Source organism: Myxocyprinus asiaticus, chromosome 16 (genome assembly GCF_019703515.2).
Source record: "Myxocyprinus asiaticus isolate MX2 ecotype Aquarium Trade chromosome 16, UBuf_Myxa_2, whole genome shotgun sequence".
In the NCBI taxonomy this organism is placed as follows: Eukaryota; Metazoa; Chordata; class Actinopteri; order Cypriniformes; family Catostomidae; genus Myxocyprinus; species Myxocyprinus asiaticus.
The window spans coordinates 41975709-41995359 of NC_059359.1; the positions used below are offsets into that span (position 1 = coordinate 41975709).

The following is a 19651-nucleotide window of genomic DNA, read 5'->3' on the forward strand; positions in this document are numbered from 1 at the left end:
ACTTGTCTGGTCAATTCCACTGGTAGCTTCTGTTTGTACTTGTATCTCAGCAACTTGTCTCAAAAGCTTTTCCTTCTCCATCCTCCACTCCTCTTTCTCCTGATCGTAGCGCTTTTTCAATTCCTCAAATTTCTTTTTTAGCCGTGGGTGTTGACTTTGTAGCTCAAGATAGGGAGTTTGTCCGCAAGTTGCATCGGATGCAGCCGTCGCATGTCCAGGGGGAAGCTGCTCGAGAAGGTTGCTGGGGAACGACCGAACCCGGGCGGGACTCTGGACCCTCTTACCGCCCCTCTCTAAACGAGAGCACGGGACGAACTCCCAGCCTTGCGCCTTGCTTACATACCCGCTTGATCCATTTCCAAACGCATTCCACATCTTTCAGTCACAACTAAACACGAATAATAGCCTCTTTTTTAAAACGATTTGCATGTGCAGTCCCCACATAACACACACTGATTATTATCCGAAGCCAGCCATGTCTCCCATCTCCTCCGCAGCCCCGGCTGCCCTCTTTGATCCGGACGCATTTGTTCTTTCCATGTCAATAAAAGACGAAAAGGTCAGCCTGTCATTCTCTGGAGGCGCCGACTTTAGCTTGAACAAACATTACTATCCTCTTAACTAAACGGTATCCTTTTGATAACAAATTCTCAGTTTACATTATCTTTCCTTAATAAAACGCGCTAATGCAGATTTGGGTTAACCAAGCTCTCTCAACTTCAAACTGAAAATGACACCATTAGACTCGGAGTCAAGAGCCCAAAATACTCTGAGCTCACAGATGTAAGAGTTCAGATGTATTTTTACCTCTGTAACTATGTCTGACGCAAGTCATCCCCGAACGTCCTTATGCACATACTTTCATTTAATTTACCTACACATTTAAGCTAAAAGCCACAAAAGGCCGCATGTTAGTGATTTTACCGCGGTGTAAGTAGCCTACCAGGTGTTACCATGGTAAAAATCACTAAAGCACACCGCTCCTCATTTACTGCAGTTAAACCAGTGGCGTAGCCAAGGCTGGGCCGGGGTGGGCCTGGGCCCACCCAAATTAGACCTAGGACCACCAAGAATATTAAAGATTATTCTTTGACGTCAAATATATATTTATAAAATAGTAAAAAAAATGCAGAAATTCAGATTTTTTAAAAGAGTGCAAGAACTGTTTGAATGCACTGCTTCCCTGTTGTTAAGGAAAATTTAGTAATATATACAAATACAAATTTGGGAAGAAACTTGGCCCATACATTTTTATTGAAGCCCACCCAAAAGTAATTTTCTGGATAAGCCCTTGTTTTACACACGGCGGCATTTCATCAATATGATTACAGAAACATATGTTCAGTAAATAGGCATTGTTACATTTTTAATATCAATAATCAAATTTAAAATACAAATCCATTTTTCTTCAAGTCAGATAATTCACTTTCTAAACAACGCAGCGATTTAGTCCATTGAACACCGTCTACACCGGACGCGATGGCGTGTCGTGTTAAAATCAAACAGATCCCATATCAGTGAAGCTGTCTACACTGGAAGCGTCAACTGCGGCGTCACGCTGAGCTGCAGAGCTACTCCTGCCACTTTATTATTCCATCCGTCCATCTGAGATAAAATTATTTTACTTACAAAATATCAGCCGGTGTTCTCAAACCAGGCCCGGTTCCAGATCAAAATCACTGAGGGTGCTTCTGAAAATAGTGGGGGCGCTCTGTATAAAGTGGAGATGTATCATAATTACAATTTTTTTTAATAGATTAAGTCATGTTTAAATGCTACTTAACGTAAAAAAAAGTTTGTTTTTTTAATGTACAAAACATTTATTGCTTCAGAGTTTTTCCCCTCATGATCTGTCGCTGAAAATGACAGCAAAATTCTGCGCCTGCAGATTAGGACATACTGATTTGCAAAATCATACACGTTTATAAGTTTTGATGCAGCATTTTGTGCATTCACAAAATGCGAGGATTTTTGTGTGTTTGCTGGGATTCAATAAAATCTGCTTGCCAATTTACAGTATTAGTTTTACATATTCAATTGAGCAGGGGTGTGCAATTATTTTTGTACTGGGGCCACATCAGCTGTTAAGTAGAACACAGAACAGAGAAGATAAAAAGTTCTGCATAGTTGTATCTTTTAAGCCCAGACATGCACTCAATGAATGATGCACAATTTTCTGAAGTGTATAGGCCTACTGATGAGACCATTCTGCAACTGCTTTAAGTTTTGCTGCTATAATTTCTATCATGTGTTAGTAAAACTGAATAAAGGCTGAATAAATTTATTAATTGATTATTTTACCATACTTCAATGCAATGGTGATTTAGTATTCAATTTAACACTCTATATCAGGAGACTGGTTTAAAAGTAAAATAAAATATTCAGGAAAGAGATGGGTTATGATGTGGGTCTTGTCAATGTTTGGCACCCCATTCAGCACTCAACTGAATAAAACAGGCTGTAAATGATAACTGCCAGTGTAACTTTCACATACAGGTTTGAGGGACTTCAGCATTTCACAAATAACACAAAGAACAAACATATTCCTCTCTTGCTCGCATGTCCCCTCCATGCACTATTGAGCGCTAAGTATTAAGCACGTGCACTCGCATGCATGGTTGCCAGATTGCATAAATTAAGTATGACATAAGGTGAAATATTTCCAATTTGTTCAAGTATAAATCTCAGACTGGGGTGTTGCATCTATTATCTGGCAACCCTGAGCATATTAAAAGCTTGTGGATGCGCGATAGGTCCAAAAGCCAGATAAATGAAAGATCTAATAAAAAACGTTCATGATAAATCGACCCGCGGGCAGCAGTTTGCCCTGGTCTGCAATTGAGGGTGCTCTAAGTTTTGTTTGAGGGTGCTTAGCATCCTCAAGTACCCCTGCAGAACCGGGACTGTCTCAAACATATTTGCAGCTTTGCCATTCACTCACTTAATCCCCCAAAATAATAACCACAAGAAATAGGAGAGATTTTTAAACCTACCCAATTTAAAGAGCCAGTTAAGCCAATAATAGCCGATGTAAAAAGTACGAGAAAACCTCACAGCAAACGATGTAAGAATGGTTAATTTTCAGTTATGCGAGCTGGCGCAGTTCTCCCACAGCTGGTAACCACAACATGCATGACGCCAACATCCAGAGTCCCTCCCCAAATCCTCATCCTACTTTATAAAAAGTTTGCCTTGAATAAATCATCATACATGGTAAAATACTGTACATACATAAAGAAATTGTTTCACCATTGATAAAATACAATTATACAAAGAGATAACACACACCTACTGTATGGCATGATTTTAACATGCACTATTAACCTATTTATTTTCAACTATTATATTATTACCTCTTGACTCCATCTGTCCTATTCATTCTTCTGATAAAACCTGCACATATTATATTGTATTGTATTGCTATTATGTACTACATACTGTATTAATGTATACTGTATACTGTGTATTGTATATTGTATATCGGAAACTGTATGTATATATTGAGATTTGACCAATCAGGCAAATTCTTCGTAAGTGTAACTTGGTCAATAAAACAGATTCTGATAAATAAATAGTTTTGCCATTGAAAAATACATTAACTAAATGAATGAACAGATAAATGCATTGTTTTCAATTGTTGTAATAAATAAATAAACAAATGTGCTTCTTGTAGTAATATCTAAATTACCTGATTTTATTCAAGTCAAAAATATAGGTTAATATGACTGAATCACCCCGACTACATTGCACAGCTGAAAGTTTTTAAGTCACATCAAGTAGAAAAAATAGAAACAACAACTGCCTGTATTCAAACTTTACAGTTTACACTTCATCTACACTGTCATCTCCTTCATCTTCATAATCATAGTCATCTTTAGGTATTACAACAAATCTTTACCTATATCATGCACTTTGTAAAAACAAGTTCCACGGTTCTTTAGAAAACAATCTATGTATGTACACTGTAGCTGCTTAAAAAAACAGGAGGTTTCCGTTTTCCATTGTTAACAGGTGATACCCGAAACCAACATGATGATCAGAAGAACCCAACCTCAAGAACCTTTTTAATCATCAAAGAAAGTAAAATTGTTTTAGAAACTTTAACATGTCTGCAAAACATGTTTTAAAGTCACCAAAATGTTTCAGAATCCTACTTACATGTAATATTTCATTATAGCTTTCAGATTCTGGAGAAGTCCTTCCTACAATTCGGAGCCTTTTAAGTACCCAGCACAAGTTGTGGTATTTAAAATGTTTAATTTCAACTAATTACAATTTTAATAGGCTGGGTTAAAAGAATAAAGACTATATAAAGTGTTACACACTGCTGTGGGCCTGAACGTTACATTTTAAATAATTCAAAGCATTCTTAATTATTGCATTAGTGTTATTTCCTCATGCCCTCAAAGCTGCATATCAATCATATTTAAAAAATAAAAAGAAGTACCAAATCATTGGGTTTCTACATTTTTTCATACATTAAAGTGGACAGTATTGCATTCTCTTACTAATTTGAATTAATTTGTGGTAAATGTGATATTTTGATTATTAAAACATGTCCCTTTAATGAACAAACATAAAGATACTTTTTAAGGTTTTTCAAAGGTTTCAAAGTCGAAATGTCACTGAATTATAGGAATGACCTGTAAACATTTGGATATAGTGGAAAACATGATGAAATGTAATCTTTAATTTAATATATATATATATATATATATATTATTATTATTATTTACTTACCAAGTAAACTGACTATGCAGACAGTGAGGCTCTGCCATCATCGCTGTTTTTGAGTGGAAGCCTGTGTTTGGTTGAGCATAGTCTGTAGTCTGTGCCTGAAATGATGATAGCTCCTAGTACCTTGCATAACCTTAATGACATGGCCAAAATCAATATGATAAATATAACAAAAAACATAACAAAGGGGAAAAAGGAGAAAGTAACAAAAGAGTAGAAAACCAAACTGAAAATTACGTTTATAGAACAAAGAAAAGAGTGAAAAGAAAGACTAGTTTGAAAATAGTGGGATATGATAAAGATGAGAACAAGACAAGAATGAGAATAAGCAAAATAATGGGTTGAAACATCTGAGTTGATATCAAAATGGAAAAGGAAATATAAGAGAGAGAAACAGTGATTAGAAAGAGGGACTGCGTATTATTCATTATTCATTAACAGAGTAGTTCATTCAAAAATTAATATTCAGTCGGATCATTTTTGCTTAATTATTTTTACATACCAATAGCAGCAGTTTCCCGGTGAAATGAACACTAGACTTTAATTCCCTTTTACACAAATCACGAGTTAAACTGCAGATTAGCATTAAATAACCATCTACATGTATAAGCTTTACACGTTAAGTGTTTAAGCAGGATCAAATTGAACTAACTAATAGAGTGTTGCACTTGTGATGCAAAGGACTGGGATATGAGTCCTGAAGAGCACACGAGTCGACATGTGAACCAAAAGTGTCAAATAAACACCACAAAATGACAGGGTTGCTTCAGCAATTGTGTTTTTCATCTCACATTTACTTTCTATGACACTATCGGTTAGGTTTATGTTTAAGGTTTAGGGTAGGGAAGTCGGTTTTGTTGATTTAAAACTTGATATAGCATTAACTTTTAAAAACATCATCTGTTTGGGAAAATATTTATCTCACTTTTAGCGCCACACAGTGGACATTTTATCTCGGAACTGCCGCGATACGTGTAATGAACCATGCAATTTCATTTTGCAAAAACTGTTGCCACAGTCACCACAATTTTCAAAAGATCATGTTGAAAACAACAGCATAAAGGTTTGAAACGACAGGGTGAGGGTGAGATATGATAACAAAATTTTGGTGGTGATGGGTGAACAACTCAAGGAGTGAGTTTTTGTTATTTAGACTTACTGACAGAGGCTCTTCAGTTTCCCTGTCCTCTGGTTTTGGAACTTCCAGGCGATCAATAAAGTTCTGCAGCTCCTTCCTGAATGCTTTCATCTGAGCATTGATGCGGTAAAGGATCTCGTGCTCTCGTATTCGACTGCCCTCATCATCGTCATCCAATCTGCCAAACAGCTCACCATTTGTCACGTAAACACGCGCCTCTGCAATGATGGTGCTAGTATCAGCAATGAGTCTATCGATGGTCCTGCTTAATCGTTCTGCCTCTATGTGGATATCAATCATCTGCTGACGGTCCTTGAAGCTTCTTGATAAAAAGCGTCCCTCTGTGCTGTACAGTGAGCGTGTTGGAGTCAAGCACCGAATATTACGCACCTCCTCTGAGTCACTTTCTCCACCAATGGGACCCTCACGTTTGCGATGTGGTGGGAGGCGAGAGCAGTCATCATCACTTTCTCTGCGGCCACAGTCGCTCTCTGCATCGCTGTCCCTTGGGCTGGCGCGAATGCCAAGGTGAGAGGCCAGATCATAGCGTTGCATGTTGGATAGCAGAACACGGTTTTCATACTGCAGCTGCATCACCTTCCCGCTCAATTCATTAATCTGGAGTCTGGCGGCCTTCAGCTCCTCTTGCAGAGCTTCAACTTTTGCCCCATCCACCGCCCCGCTGGTGTACCGTGAGCCCTCGTGTGATCCTGCTTTGTATTTGAGCTTGTTGAGCTCGCTGGTCAGTTTCGTGTTCTGCTCTTCCACGTCCGCTAAATTACGACGCAGAAGCTCAGCCTCATCCTCCACCAATTGCAGCTGCTGGCGTAGTTCCGATAGCGCCTCGCTCTGCTCTCTGGACGAAGGGTCCGCCATCCCACCAGGCAGCTCCTCTCCACGCAGGTCATCCATCTCTGCCTTAAGCCCACGGTTCTCCACCTCCAGCTCCACGATTTTACGACCTAAAATATTGGCCTCTTCTTCCACCAGCCGCAGACGGAGCTTCAGTTCGGACTCTCGGGTGGTGGGGGGACCTCCTGCCTCACCTTTGGGGAGAGGACTATCCACGTCACCATAAAAGGAGCGATACTTCTGGAGCTCCTGCTCTAGACGGTCCTTCTCTTTGTCGATCGTAGCCATTTTCTTCCGCATTAAGGTTGCCTCCTCCTTGATGAAGGACAACTGGCACTTCAGATCTTCATTTTCCTCCTGCAGAGGAAAACATTTCATACCCATTTGAAACTGGCATTTGATGTCTACTTAGCTTAAATGTACATCATTTGACATTGTTAATGCATTGATGCAATTAGTGCAAAGACTATGTTTACAGTGCTTGCAGGGCAGAAGTATACTGATATTCCTTAAACATTCTTGTTAGACTAGGTTATAAACCCCCCAACCTTAATTATTAAACTTCTGCAATTAATTTAGTACAGATTACATTCAAACTTTGTTTAGTGGAAAATTTCAACCTATCGATTTTTGACTTTCGTTTTTTTTTTCTAAACTTTATACATTGAAGATTAAAGTTTGGAAATCCCCCACTAACTTAAGAAAACACCTGCTGAGATAACCCCAAATGTCAGCAGTGATGCAGCATTGAAATGACTGACTTGAAAGGGAACATTACGAGTTCAATACAAGTAGAGCTCAATAATTTGTGGCATGTTGATTACCACAAAAACCACACGTTTCGACTTGTCCCTTTTTAAAAATAAAATAAAATAAAAAAGCTCAAATCTGGGTTACAGTGAAGCACTAACAACGGAAGTGACTGGTGCCCATTTTTTGAGGGTTTAAAAGCAGTAATGTGAAGCTTATAATTTTATACAAGCATGAATTCTTCTGTTAAAGCTCATGTATTATTAAAGCTGTAGATTTTAAATCATAATTTTTATGGTCGTTTTAGGGTTTTATAATGCTTTCATGTGCTGTCGGAATTATCCTACTTCCCATTGATAAAGTGGTAATTACGAGTACGCCGCGTTCAAATGCTTTGTTGTTGGAAAAATCAGGAAACATGGATGACACCAGGTTCATTCAGGCATATTTCTTGAGGAACTATTATTTTAACACCATGATACATATTGTTCAGCTTGCTGACGATAATGGTATTTTGTGCAAATGCATGCTATTTTCTTGGTGTAAAACAATATGCATCAAATGGTTGCTGATATATGTGAATTTATACGACCAGAACGGCAAGTACTTACGATGATCTGTATTTATAAAAATAAATACAAACCTTCCATTCACTAGAGAAACCATCCTCTCCTCCACCATGTTTAAAGTTTACATCTCCTCCCAAATCGAAAACAAAATAGTTTCTGAGTCATAATTACAATTTGAGAAGTCGTTCATGTGCAACTTCCGAGTGGGAAACTCGTATTTATGATCATTCCGATAGCACGTGAAGGCTGCATAAGGGTTTACTGTATTATGTGGTAATGGCAATGGATTTGTAAAATTGGATATAACTTAAACATAACTTTTTGATGGTAATCAGCATTATGCTACAAATGCTGTCGACTGAGCAACTTGTATTGAACCTGGAATATTCCATTAAATTGATAGAATGTTCAGCATTCAAAATGTAACCATCAACGATGATGTTAATGTATTATTTGCATACTAAGTTCTGACTGGGCTTCTTTCCTCTATTAGGATACTGAATTGTAATTGGTCTTGTCTTCCTTGCATCTATTTAACCATCCATTCTGTAGACTTTTAACAAACTTTATTATCACTATTCATTTGCTGCTTTGCAAGCACTGGTATTTCATTCAGAAAATGTAAGTCTAGTTATTCTTCTTTTACCTCTGTTGGGGTTTGTGGAGTCCTCTTCTCTGATTTCTGTACATCTTTTCCTCCTCTCCTTTTCAGAGAAAGCTGATAAAACATTTTTGCATTTTCATTATTTGCAATACATTGGGTGTAATTGGCCATGTTTACACAGACAATGTTTGGGACTGACAACCGTATTTATTAACAAGTGTGAGTCTCGAAATGCCCTGTTCATACAACAGCTTTACAGTAGCGGCTTGAAAACTGTCTGTATGAACAAATAACCAGTGCCACCACTGTATTCCATTCTCCAAACAGAGCGCAACAGTCAGGTTCCAGAAGTAAAAATCCCAATCCCAAATCCCAAAAACATTTTCCATAGAAGAATTGATTTTTACTGATAACTTACAAACCTTTAAAAACAGACCTACCATGAACTCCGAGGTTGTTCATCAATGGTATATGCTTCTGTTGAAACCATCAGTCTGCATTATTTCAACTTCTTTGTTTAAAAATTGTGTTTGATAGCAGAGTTCCTGGTGAACAACTACACTACCCATAATCCTGAAGAGAGATCCACCAATCAGGGTCAGATCCACAAAACTGCGCCAAGAAAGTCTGCCAAACAAGCCCAGAAGTGGCGACCAACTCCCATTACATACTGTGAATGACGCAATCGAGCCGGTCTCCCTTCACCCTCAAACTACTTATATATTTGTATATATTGAAATATTTTGCAAAAAAAACTTAAAATATATTGTTTCTATACTTATAAGCAACAACCTAAAATAGTACTATATATTTCCATTGTTTTTTATTTAATTACATCATTCGTATTGCTTCATGGGATTGTGGTTCGTGCCCTCGTGAAAGACAGTTAAGTCTTGTACCTTTGTCTCTGTGTTAATTTTCAAAACAAAGTTTGTAATGTTGCGATTCACCTCGGAGCTGGTTGGTTTGGTACATGGCTTAGAACTCTTTTATGAAGGATTTTATTAAGAGTCTATGGAAGAAATTAATGGGAAAAGTACTTATCCAGAAGTGGGTGGGCACTGTTGTGCTTTATTGCCTTAAATAACACCTGTAACCATAGTAACAGACTGAAGTAAATAGTAAACGTTTTCTCACAATTGACTGCGTGTTTTGACAAGTGCAATCGAGGTGCAAGTTCATCCATCAAGATCATAATTAATCGACATCGGCTTTGAATGCTTTTTAACCAAGTGCAGAGCTCAGCATTTGTATGCGTGAGCAGCTCCGGTGGAAGACAGCAGCTGGATCTTTGGATGACACGCAACTGAAAAACACGAGACATGCACGTTTATAGTGCACTGTGGCTCTCACATTAACGACGTGACAGACAACTACAGTAGTTGTCCAGTGCGAGTCCATTCACACAGTACGGGTTTGCCGAAAATGGGTGTCAGTTTTAAAATGTGGTTGTCACTCTCATAAATAACCGAACTGTGTGTGAACGCAACCATTTTAAGCACTCAAATACAGGACCGACAACCATATTCTGCTGCTGTGTGAACGTGGCCAATATGCTGCATCTTCATTATCTATTTACAATCTGTTTTCTAAAAAAATACATGTTTTTGTGCATTTTTGTTACATGAATATGGAGAAAATGGTTCCCTGTTTAGTTTGCAATGTGTATATTTCCAGATGTTCTCACCTCTTTGGCCTTTTCCAGCTCATTTTGTAAAGCCTGCTTGGTCACCTCCACTTTAATCAGCTGTTGCCTCAGTCTATCATTCTCTTCTTCTGTTTTTGTTCGTTTCTCCTCTACATTCTCCAGTTCATTGTGTAGTCTCACAGAAACATCCTTTGCCACCTAGTAGAGGAATACACATTTTAGGAATGGTGTTGTCTTGTTACTATCACTGCTCTCATTCATTGTTGGATATTTTTGCTAAATAATCACATTTTAAAAGTGTAACATATTTTTTAAAGCCTTGAATGGTCTAGTTCCACAGTACCTATGTGACCTTCTAACACGCTATATTCCACCACGTTCACTAAGATAAAATTCTGGCCTGTTAATAATACTTAGAATATCAAAATCCACAAAAGGAGGTAGATCCTTTTCCTATTTGGCTCCTAAACTACGGAATAGTCTTCCGAAGATGGTTCAGGACTCAGACACACTCTCTCAGTCTAGACCAGAGGTGCCGAAACTAGGGCCTTGCCATAGATGACATGAGGGGGAAAAATAGAAAAAAATATGGCACTGATGCAGCTCTTCATTTTTAATGAACCTTTTTGTTTTAAGGTTTTTTGTTTTATTTTTGCATTACAAAAACTATAGCTTATTTGAAAAGTAGATAGTATAAGTGATTTAATTTTTATAAATGTATATGCGTACTTCAATGGCCTTTAAATAAGTGCTGTCGGAAAGTTCGCTCCATTGGCCATCCCAGGTGCCATCCCAAAATCTTCACTATGATTGGCCAGCTCCAAAGTCAGAGGTGTGCATTCAATACTAACAGACTGAACCTAGTTGGTTTAAAACGGAGTGGGAACTGAAGCAGTGTCAAGAAATGACAAGTAATTAGGTGGACTCGCGGAACAGTGCGTACAGTCATCCGAAATGAAATATGGCTTGAACGTGCACTATACGTTGAACACTGAACCACTGAAGTGCACCCATGAAGCGGGCTTGATAATGTCAGGTGAGGGATCATTTCCATATAAACAACAGTTCCCTTCACTCCAAATACCGCACAACATTACAACAAGCACTATAAGTGAACAGACTAGGACTCTCAAAAATCCCTTTTCTGCCCTGCCAGCTAGACAAAAATGGTAATGCAGTAAATTAATTCATCTTCTTATTCTGACTAAAACCCATTTTGGGGTGTGTATAACATCTGTGTGCATCATACTGTAATTTGTTTGTCAAACGTGAGGATATCTCATTTACTTGCAACTATCTGCATAAAAACAGATACAATGCCATATTTTGGAAGGTTCTTGATCATAATCATATTTTGGAGTCAACAAAATGAATAGGCCTCTCAATTTTTTGATTTGCAGAAATGTGCTTCGTAGCTTTCATTTCCTTTCATAATGTAATGCATTCAGCATAACTGCCTCTTAAGAAAAGAAGCAAAAGTACAATTCAAGTTTATCACAACAGGAAAACTGTTTTAATGTCAAATAAAAGTAAGTAGACTAAATGCATTAACTACGCAAAAACATTTTACAGCATTGTTTAATTAAATAATCCTATTACATTTGGCAGTCCCAATAAATGGTAATACTGAGTGAAATCCAGGACAATGTGTAGCCTAGGTCTATGATAAGAAATATCTTTAATATCTTCTTTGTCACAAAACAAAACAATATCCTGCTTGATAGTATTACGTCATGCCATTGTATCGTCATCTCTCCAAAACTCAGCAAAACTGCACAGAACTACCGTGTGTTCACTGTGAAGAGATATGCTGTTCTTAAAGAGACAAGTAACCATGTTTTAAGAGATGCTTACATTTAGCTGTTTAGCAGACATTTTATCCAAAGTCACACATGAGAAAGAGACACAACATCCATAAAAAATTATATTTAAATCAATTATGTGCATTGTGCAAATATAGGATACTTGATGATTTTAATTTTCATTGGGGGTCTAAATATACATATAATTATTTTCTATTATTTATTTCAAGGCACAATTTACAATCATGTCTTTTTTTTTTAAACTGCACTATTATGACTCAAAGACATTACTATATTACACCTTTTTCTGTTGAAGCATAATTTTCTGTAAAGCTGCTTTGAAATTAAGTGTGTTGTGAAAAGCGCTACACAAATAACAATGACTTGACTTGGTAATATCATGAGGAATCAAATTCTTTTGAGATAAAAGAGTTCATTACACTCTAAACCCATCCCAAAAATGAAACAAAGCTGCAAAAATGACTCTTAAATCTGTGGAAACATTAACATATGACCTCCCACATGTCAAGGATGCCTATTTGCTGATCAGACACTTGGCCTGCCCAGTCATGATGAGGAAGTTAGATACTACATTATTCCTAAACACAAGCAGAACAAACAATATGGGTTAAATGTGGTAAAGTCCACCAAACCTTGTGTTGTTCCGGGCTGTGTGTAGTACCTATAACTCTGCAGATCTTTTCTGAAGGATCTCAATGTTAGGAATGGGCAGTATAATTTTTTTTACAAGATCCCTGATTTTCAGTCTTAACAGTTTGTGGAGTGCACTTTAAAAATTATATTGGATTTGCATGCTAGCACAGCAAAGTGCTGTTTCTCATTTCATATGCAAAGAGGATGTTTACATACAGTAGATGGCTTAAAGGCACAGAAGCAAAATAAGGCCTGTAAATTCTCAGGGTCAGAGAGAGGATGGAAAATAGTCATGAATAATTAAATTACAGTGCAAATTAACTATACTAACATTATATTACATAACATAAAATATGATCCTTGTTAATCTTAACATCAATTCTTACAGTAAAACACATACCGGCCGCAAAATGTAAAGTAGCATACATGACCTGTGCATTTATTTAAAGACATCAGAGTTTGCTTTGATGATTTCACTCTACCTTTAAGTCTTGCTCCAGGCTCCTCAGCATGTCCCCATCGATTTCACCTGTTTCTGCATATCGCAGTCGCTTCCTCTCTGCCTTGCGCAGACGATACTGTAGGATTCTGCAGTTCTTATGGGCTCTCTCAAGTTCACGTCGCATGTCCTGCAGCTGACAAGCATCTTCCTCGTAGAACGTGTCCCTCATTTCATCCATCTCAGCTCGCATTTCTTCAACTTCATGCTGACAAATTACCAACATATTACTCTCACAGTTAACAGCTAAAAATCACAAGCTTACATGTACTGACATTTTTTTTATTTATTTTTTGGGTTTAACTTGATTCAATTGTAGACATTGGTTCTACACAATGAAATGAATTTCTTTTACATGAAATTAAAATGTAGGCTCTACTCAAATACTTGTGTAATGAAAACCTAAATGAATTAAGTTAAACTAACTTATATTTGATCTGTTCAAATTACTCTGATGAACCTTGTAGTTTGTTGCTAGCTAGCAACATATACATTAGCATATTATACATATATTTTTGAAATGTGTAATAAGTATGGTGCTGTTGAGAGTTTACAGATCCCCAATTAATCATTATACTGGTGATTTCTCAGTATTTGTTTCATGAGAAAATCAATACACACTGCTTTATCAATACTAATGAACCCAACCTCGACCTAACCATTAGCGCCACTCTTCTCCACAATGGTAACCTCCAGAAAACTTTCATATGACAAAAATTCCTCTAAATCCCAACATTACAGAACATTAAACACTAACAAGTCTCCTACTTGTTTCATTTTGTGTAGAAATACATTAAATAACACTCTATTTTTAATTTTACTCTCCCAATCCATTCCCATGCAAAGCACGGGAACTTGAAATCCCCTGCCCGGCTTCATCAATACATTGATGCAACAAATATTATTCACATACTCCCAACACAACTGGATTGAGTGAACATGGATTGTACACAATAAAAATTAAGTTGAGACCAAATGCTAAAGAATTGTGTTGCATTAGCTCATTTTAAATAAGTTAATTGAGCAAGCAGTAAAAATCATATTGAATGAACATCATCCATTAGAAGTCTGAATCTATTTAAACATTTCATTCATAGCAATGTGACCATATCAGTTTTTGATGACTCTGTTGAATATCACTTGGAATTTAAGCAATATATTTATGTTCACATCTCAAACATAAATGTATTAAGTAGAGTTCAAGTGTACTGGTCATGATTGCCAACAAAAAATATAACATTTATATGGGTCAATCACAAACAGTATTGGGTGTAATCTGATTACAAAATACTTTTCAAGTCAAAAGTACTGTAAAGCATTACATTTTAAATTCTTATAACCAGGTTACAGTTACTGACATTCTATTAAGGTAATTACTTTTAAGTACATTACTTGGGTTAAATGTGCTTCTAAAATATTATTTATGTATAATACATTTAAAATATGAATTCATATGTGCATATGTACTATTTGCGTTTCTGTGACAGCTGGATGGTTTGCGACAATGGCAACCTAACCTGGTTGGGTTTTGAACACTTTTAAGCTGGTCAGCCTGGGAGACCAGCTAGCCTCCTAGCTAAACCAGCTGAGCAAGCTTGGACATACTGGAAGATCAGCTAAGACTAGCCTGACCAGCTAAATAAAGTGTTAAAAACCCCCTTAAAACCAACCAGACCAGCTATGACCAGGCTGGATGACCAGAAAAAACTAGTCAACCAGCTTCCTTTCCCAGCAGAATTTAATTTTTCATTTTTTTTTCTTTAGTAATAGATCCAGACACCAAAAAAGACAAGCACTATCATGTTACTTTCGTCATATTTATCGGAACCCACCTTTAGGTAATCGTTCTCTTCCTCCAATCGCTCAATTTCCTCTTGCAGTTCCTGGTTTTGCTGCGCTACAGCCTCAGTGTGCCGGTTCGTGTCCTTGGGCGGCAGCTGCAGCTGCAGCTCCATCACCGGCGAGCTCAACGTCTTTGGTTGCATGTTGCTTTCTTTCTTCAAGCTTTTGTTCATGTGAAACTGTATGAGTTCAGACTGCAAGCATCCTTCTCTCCAGAAACCTGGGCCGCATCCTACAGCACTCTTAGTGGCCTGCTTGCCTCCATCAGCTCTCGCATTTTCTCTTTTATTACCTTGAGAGGATTTCGTAGAGCTCGGCTGATCAGAGACCACGCGAGAAGCATCACCCGCTAAACAAGACTCGTCGGCACCATATGGTTCCTCAGAGGAGCTGCTGCGCTCCTCAATTTTCTTGCTTTTCTCCACCCTCTTCAGAGTTGGACTTTCAGCACCACTGGTGTGGACAGCTGCCGTGCCTTTGGCCTGTCGGTCTTTGACAGTGACTGGAGAATTACTGCGACTGCTTTTACCACCTGCCTTGGAAGAGGCGCCTTTGGCGGTCATGCTTTTGGACGCCGCTTTTGATGGCGAGTCTTTGAATCTCGCTGGCGATGATGCTCGCTGCTGCTGCTGCTGCTTTACGTTGCTGTTATCCAAAGAGTTCATTTTGTCATCTGTATGAGTTCAAATGCACATAATCCATTTTCATCTTGCCGATTAGAGGGGAAAACTGTTTAAAAAACAAATTTGGGTCACACTTTATATTAGGTGGCCTTAACTACTATGTACTACCATTAAATACATACAGGAGTATGTGTTTACTGTGTAACTACATGTTGTCCGGCAAAATGCCCACATTTGCTGCTACTGAGGTTGAGGTACAGGTAGGGTTAGGAGTAAGGGTAAGGTTAGGGTTAGGGTTAGGATTAGGGGGTTAGAGTTAGGTTTTGGGGTAAGGGTTTGGTTAGGGGTAAGGTTAACAGTGTAACTACAAATGTAATGAAATGCAGATACTTTAAATGTAATTACAATGCAACAACATGTATGTACATAATAAGTACACTGTATCAAACAGTTAAGTACATAGTAGTTAATGACACCTAATATAATGTGGGTCCCAAATTTGTATTAAATCCACTGGGTCTTCAGTGTGCAGGAAGATGTCATGTCATAAAAAAAATTTGCAAGTTTGGCCCAACCCAACACTTTAATACCAAAATGACAATGCCAATCCATTTCTAAGATTAATGGATTTTATATTATTAGGCTACTATTGCTTTTTAGGGGTTTAGGATCACTTATGTGAAGGCTAGAAAATCCAGAAATGTTAAACATCGTCATATTGTCATACTTTTTGTGTATATATTTAAAATAAAAGGTAAAAAGGCCAATCCATTTATATGGGTGTCGTATTTGCATATCATTTGTCTGATGTCAGGGGATTGATACAATGGCGGATTGTCATCCAATTATATGGTCGGGCTCAGCTGGTCACAGACGAGATTATTCTACACGTAAACCATTTAAACTCTTTGAATTGTACCTTTACTGTTATACCAGGACATAATGTGTTATCTTTTTTAATATGGGATGTTTTAATCAATGTGCCGATTATTTCCGATTGTCCATAGCGTATGGGCCCGATCATTATCCAATGATGACTCATATGAACGGAAAAGAGAAACCAAAATAACAAAGAAACTGAACATGTGCCACGATGTTGTGGTTGAAATGTTTAGGAAAAGCACTATGAATTATTAGTCCATTGGGTAACCCACTCCGTTCTAGGTTTTGCAAGATTTGCTCTGTTTAAAACGCAGGCTTTATTTTTGTCTTTCTTACAACGACTGGGGTTTTTCTTTTTATGGTGAGATGAGATATTTTCTTATAACCTTTTCAAGGTGAATTAATTGTTCAAGCTTTTCTTTGCACCCAGACAAAAAACACGTAAAGACAACCTTAAACATAATAATAATAATACAATTCTTACCTTTTAACATCTCATATTTCCTCCGTCACAAATGGTGAAGGCAAAGAATGATGACAGTGTACGGCGTCGTAAAAGCACCATTAAAAATCTGATTAATATTCACACGGTGACGTCACAACAGGGCGGGGTCTTCATTGAGACGCTTTTAGCGACTAGCTTCAATGGATCTGCCTGTTTATTTACCCTAAACACGTTATTTTATTAAATGATTAAATAATTATCTCACTATACATACAACAGCAGAAGCAAAGATCCTAAGTCTGTCAATTTTTTACAAACATTGTAGAAGAGTGTAAATGAACTCATTACATTGTAGAGATAAAAAGTGTATTTTGGACAACAGCACATTTGCACAGTGAATATAAAAAATAAGGAGGGCTGTAGACTCAAGGGCGTAGGTTTGGTTTGAAAGTTGGTAGGGACATATAGCAAGGATAATATCCAAAAATGTTGGTATTAAGAAAATGCGAGAGAAAGTCAGTCTGGTAATATATGCAAAATAACATTATTATCTCATAAAACAAGTCTAAGCCATATATATATATATATATATATATATATATATATATATATATATATATATAAATTCTAAAGAACAAACAAATTAAGAACTGAGGACAACGAGGCTAAAGCCACCCCTAAAGAATTTTTTTTTTATTTTATTTTATTTATTTATTTATTTTTTTGTCAATATTGATTTTTTTTTTCTTTTTATTAATATTATTGAATATTGATGGAGCAACCTAATTTTTGAGAGAATAATAATAATAAAAGGTTAAAAATGTTTTTTGAAAAAAAAAAAAAGGGGGTGTTTAGGGGGCATTTTACCCCACACTCATAATATAGTAATATAGAGTAGATTTAAGGGGAATAGTTATATGGCAAAATTTGTCTATTTATGCAAATACTTTTGAGACAGTAATATGCTTTTTTGAGTAATAAATTAAGATAATGCTTATTCAAAATATTCTGAACCATAAATGTCTTCAGAAGTGATATAATAGTTGTGGATGAGAAAAATGTAAGTCCTTTTTTACAGTAAATCTCTGAATGTGAAAGTGGAGATTGATAGTAAAAAAGGACATAAATATTGATCTGTTTCTCACCCAAAGTGACTGCATCACTTCAGAAGACATATTAAACCACTGCTGAACATTAAAAACATCAACAGCCAATCAAAATCCAAAGTCTGATTCCTCCTTCAACAGAATGACATGATCAATACGATTTGACTCCACCCAGGTGCAAATCCACTCCCTCACCATCTGGGAATCTCATCATAAGCCGGCATGGGCATCATGTCTATTGTCTAGCTTTTTTCCTCAGTTATATACTGTTGATCAAATACTTTACATTTATCCATGGAGTACTTGCAAGAGCCAGTCCATTTATTCCATGCAAGAAACAATAATCCTGTGTTTAGCCTCAGCAATGGCCATGTTTTAAATTATGCTCGTGTGTTGTAGAGGGGGATGGTCAGTTATGACCTCTCTGGGCTCAGAGGGGTGGCCAGCTGGTAGTTGAATGACGGTGGGGTGTAGCAGCTGGGTAACGTAAGGAAGGTTTATAATTGCTGCCATTAGGATAATGTTTTAGTGATTCATCTATTCAGTCATATAATTGAGTATTACAGGGGTGCTTTGCAGCTGAGAATCTATGATGAAGAAGTGACCATGTGATGGACCAGCCTCATTTAATTTTGGCATAACGCAAACGTCCATATGGTGTACATCTGTAACCAAAATAAATCAAAACAGAGGAACTGATCTTCAACAATAGTGAGTGTGAGGTTTCAGCAAAAATAATGCATGCTCTTGCTAAGCAAACATCACTGTTACTATTGTTCATACGTAGGGGTTGGGATTTGATCAAAGTATTAAACGTTGGTGTAACTCGTCCCACACTGTTGGCTCTCCAGACATGATTGATACCTCAAATTGTGCGTTGAGGAGACGTGCTTATCTTTCTAATCGCTCTGACTTATGCTTGCTTGGTGGATGACAAAACAGCGAGACTAAATTATCTATGGACCAGAATTTCATGACTTGGAGATGGGCTCTTTTGACTTGCAAGTAAGCAACCACCCAAAAGAGCCTAGCACCCATCTAGCAGTGCCCACCAACAACTCAGAACACCTAAGCAACCACTTAGCAAGACCCAAGCATTGTGATGGTGAGTTTTGTACAGGCAAGCACCATCCACATTTTCTTCTGAAAATGTAAACATCTAGTTCAGTCTCAACTCTCTAGGACATCTAAACATCTAGTTCTAGTACAACGCTCTGTATAATTCTTTAAGTATTATAATGGATATGATGAGTTAGTAAATTTGGTCCTGGCAGATTAGATCTGCTGCTGCTGCTGCTACAGAGCAAGTACAAAGACTTCCTACTGCTAGAACATTCAGACTGCTGCACAATTTGACAAATAAACAATCATTAGAAGCAGATCTAGACATTTGGTGCTGGGGAGGAGGAGGGTTTGAGAGAAAACTCTTATAGCTCATTGCAGCGAAAACCTGCTTATCTTTTAAAACTACACATCAACACCCTTACTAAAATGTATGGT

At 37.3% G+C, this 19651-nt stretch overlaps 2 protein-coding genes across 4 annotated transcripts in view; both read right to left on the reverse strand.

Annotated features, from left to right (window-relative positions):
• The window catches only part of LOC127454375 (uncharacterized protein KIAA0408-like), a 25220-nt gene extending 20354 nt beyond the window's left edge, over positions 1–4866 (reverse strand). The window contains exon 1 of one of the 2 annotated variants that reach the window (XM_051721538.1): positions 4741–4866. Coding sequence is in view for 1 of the 2 variants with exons in the window: in XM_051721537.1 (XP_051577497.1) it covers positions 40–375 (336 nt within the window). In the remaining variant the exon portion in view is untranslated. Of the gene's footprint in view, positions 1–39; positions 974–4740 lie in introns of those variants that run through there. The other variant, XM_051721537.1, reaches the window with a different exon arrangement.
• On the reverse strand, positions 4806–17164 carry LOC127454378 (protein SOGA3-like). Of its 2 annotated transcripts, XM_051721542.1 has the most exons (7): positions 17085–17157; positions 15086–15768; positions 13237–13461; positions 10338–10496; positions 8693–8764; positions 5897–7084; positions 4806–5087 (listed from the first exon to the last, which is right to left on the reverse strand). In XM_051721542.1, exons 1-7 carry the CDS (start codon positions 17092–17094, stop codon positions 4977–4979), a joined length of 2448 nt encoding a protein of 815 aa, XP_051577502.1. In that variant the 5' UTR covers positions 17095–17157; the 3' UTR covers positions 4806–4976. The 2 variants fall into 2 exon arrangements, with proteins under 2 accessions (XP_051577502.1, XP_051577503.1); XM_051721543.1 differs by having other exon boundaries at positions 4976–7084; positions 15086–15824; positions 17085–17164.
• Positions 17165–19651: the final 2487 nt, after the last annotated feature.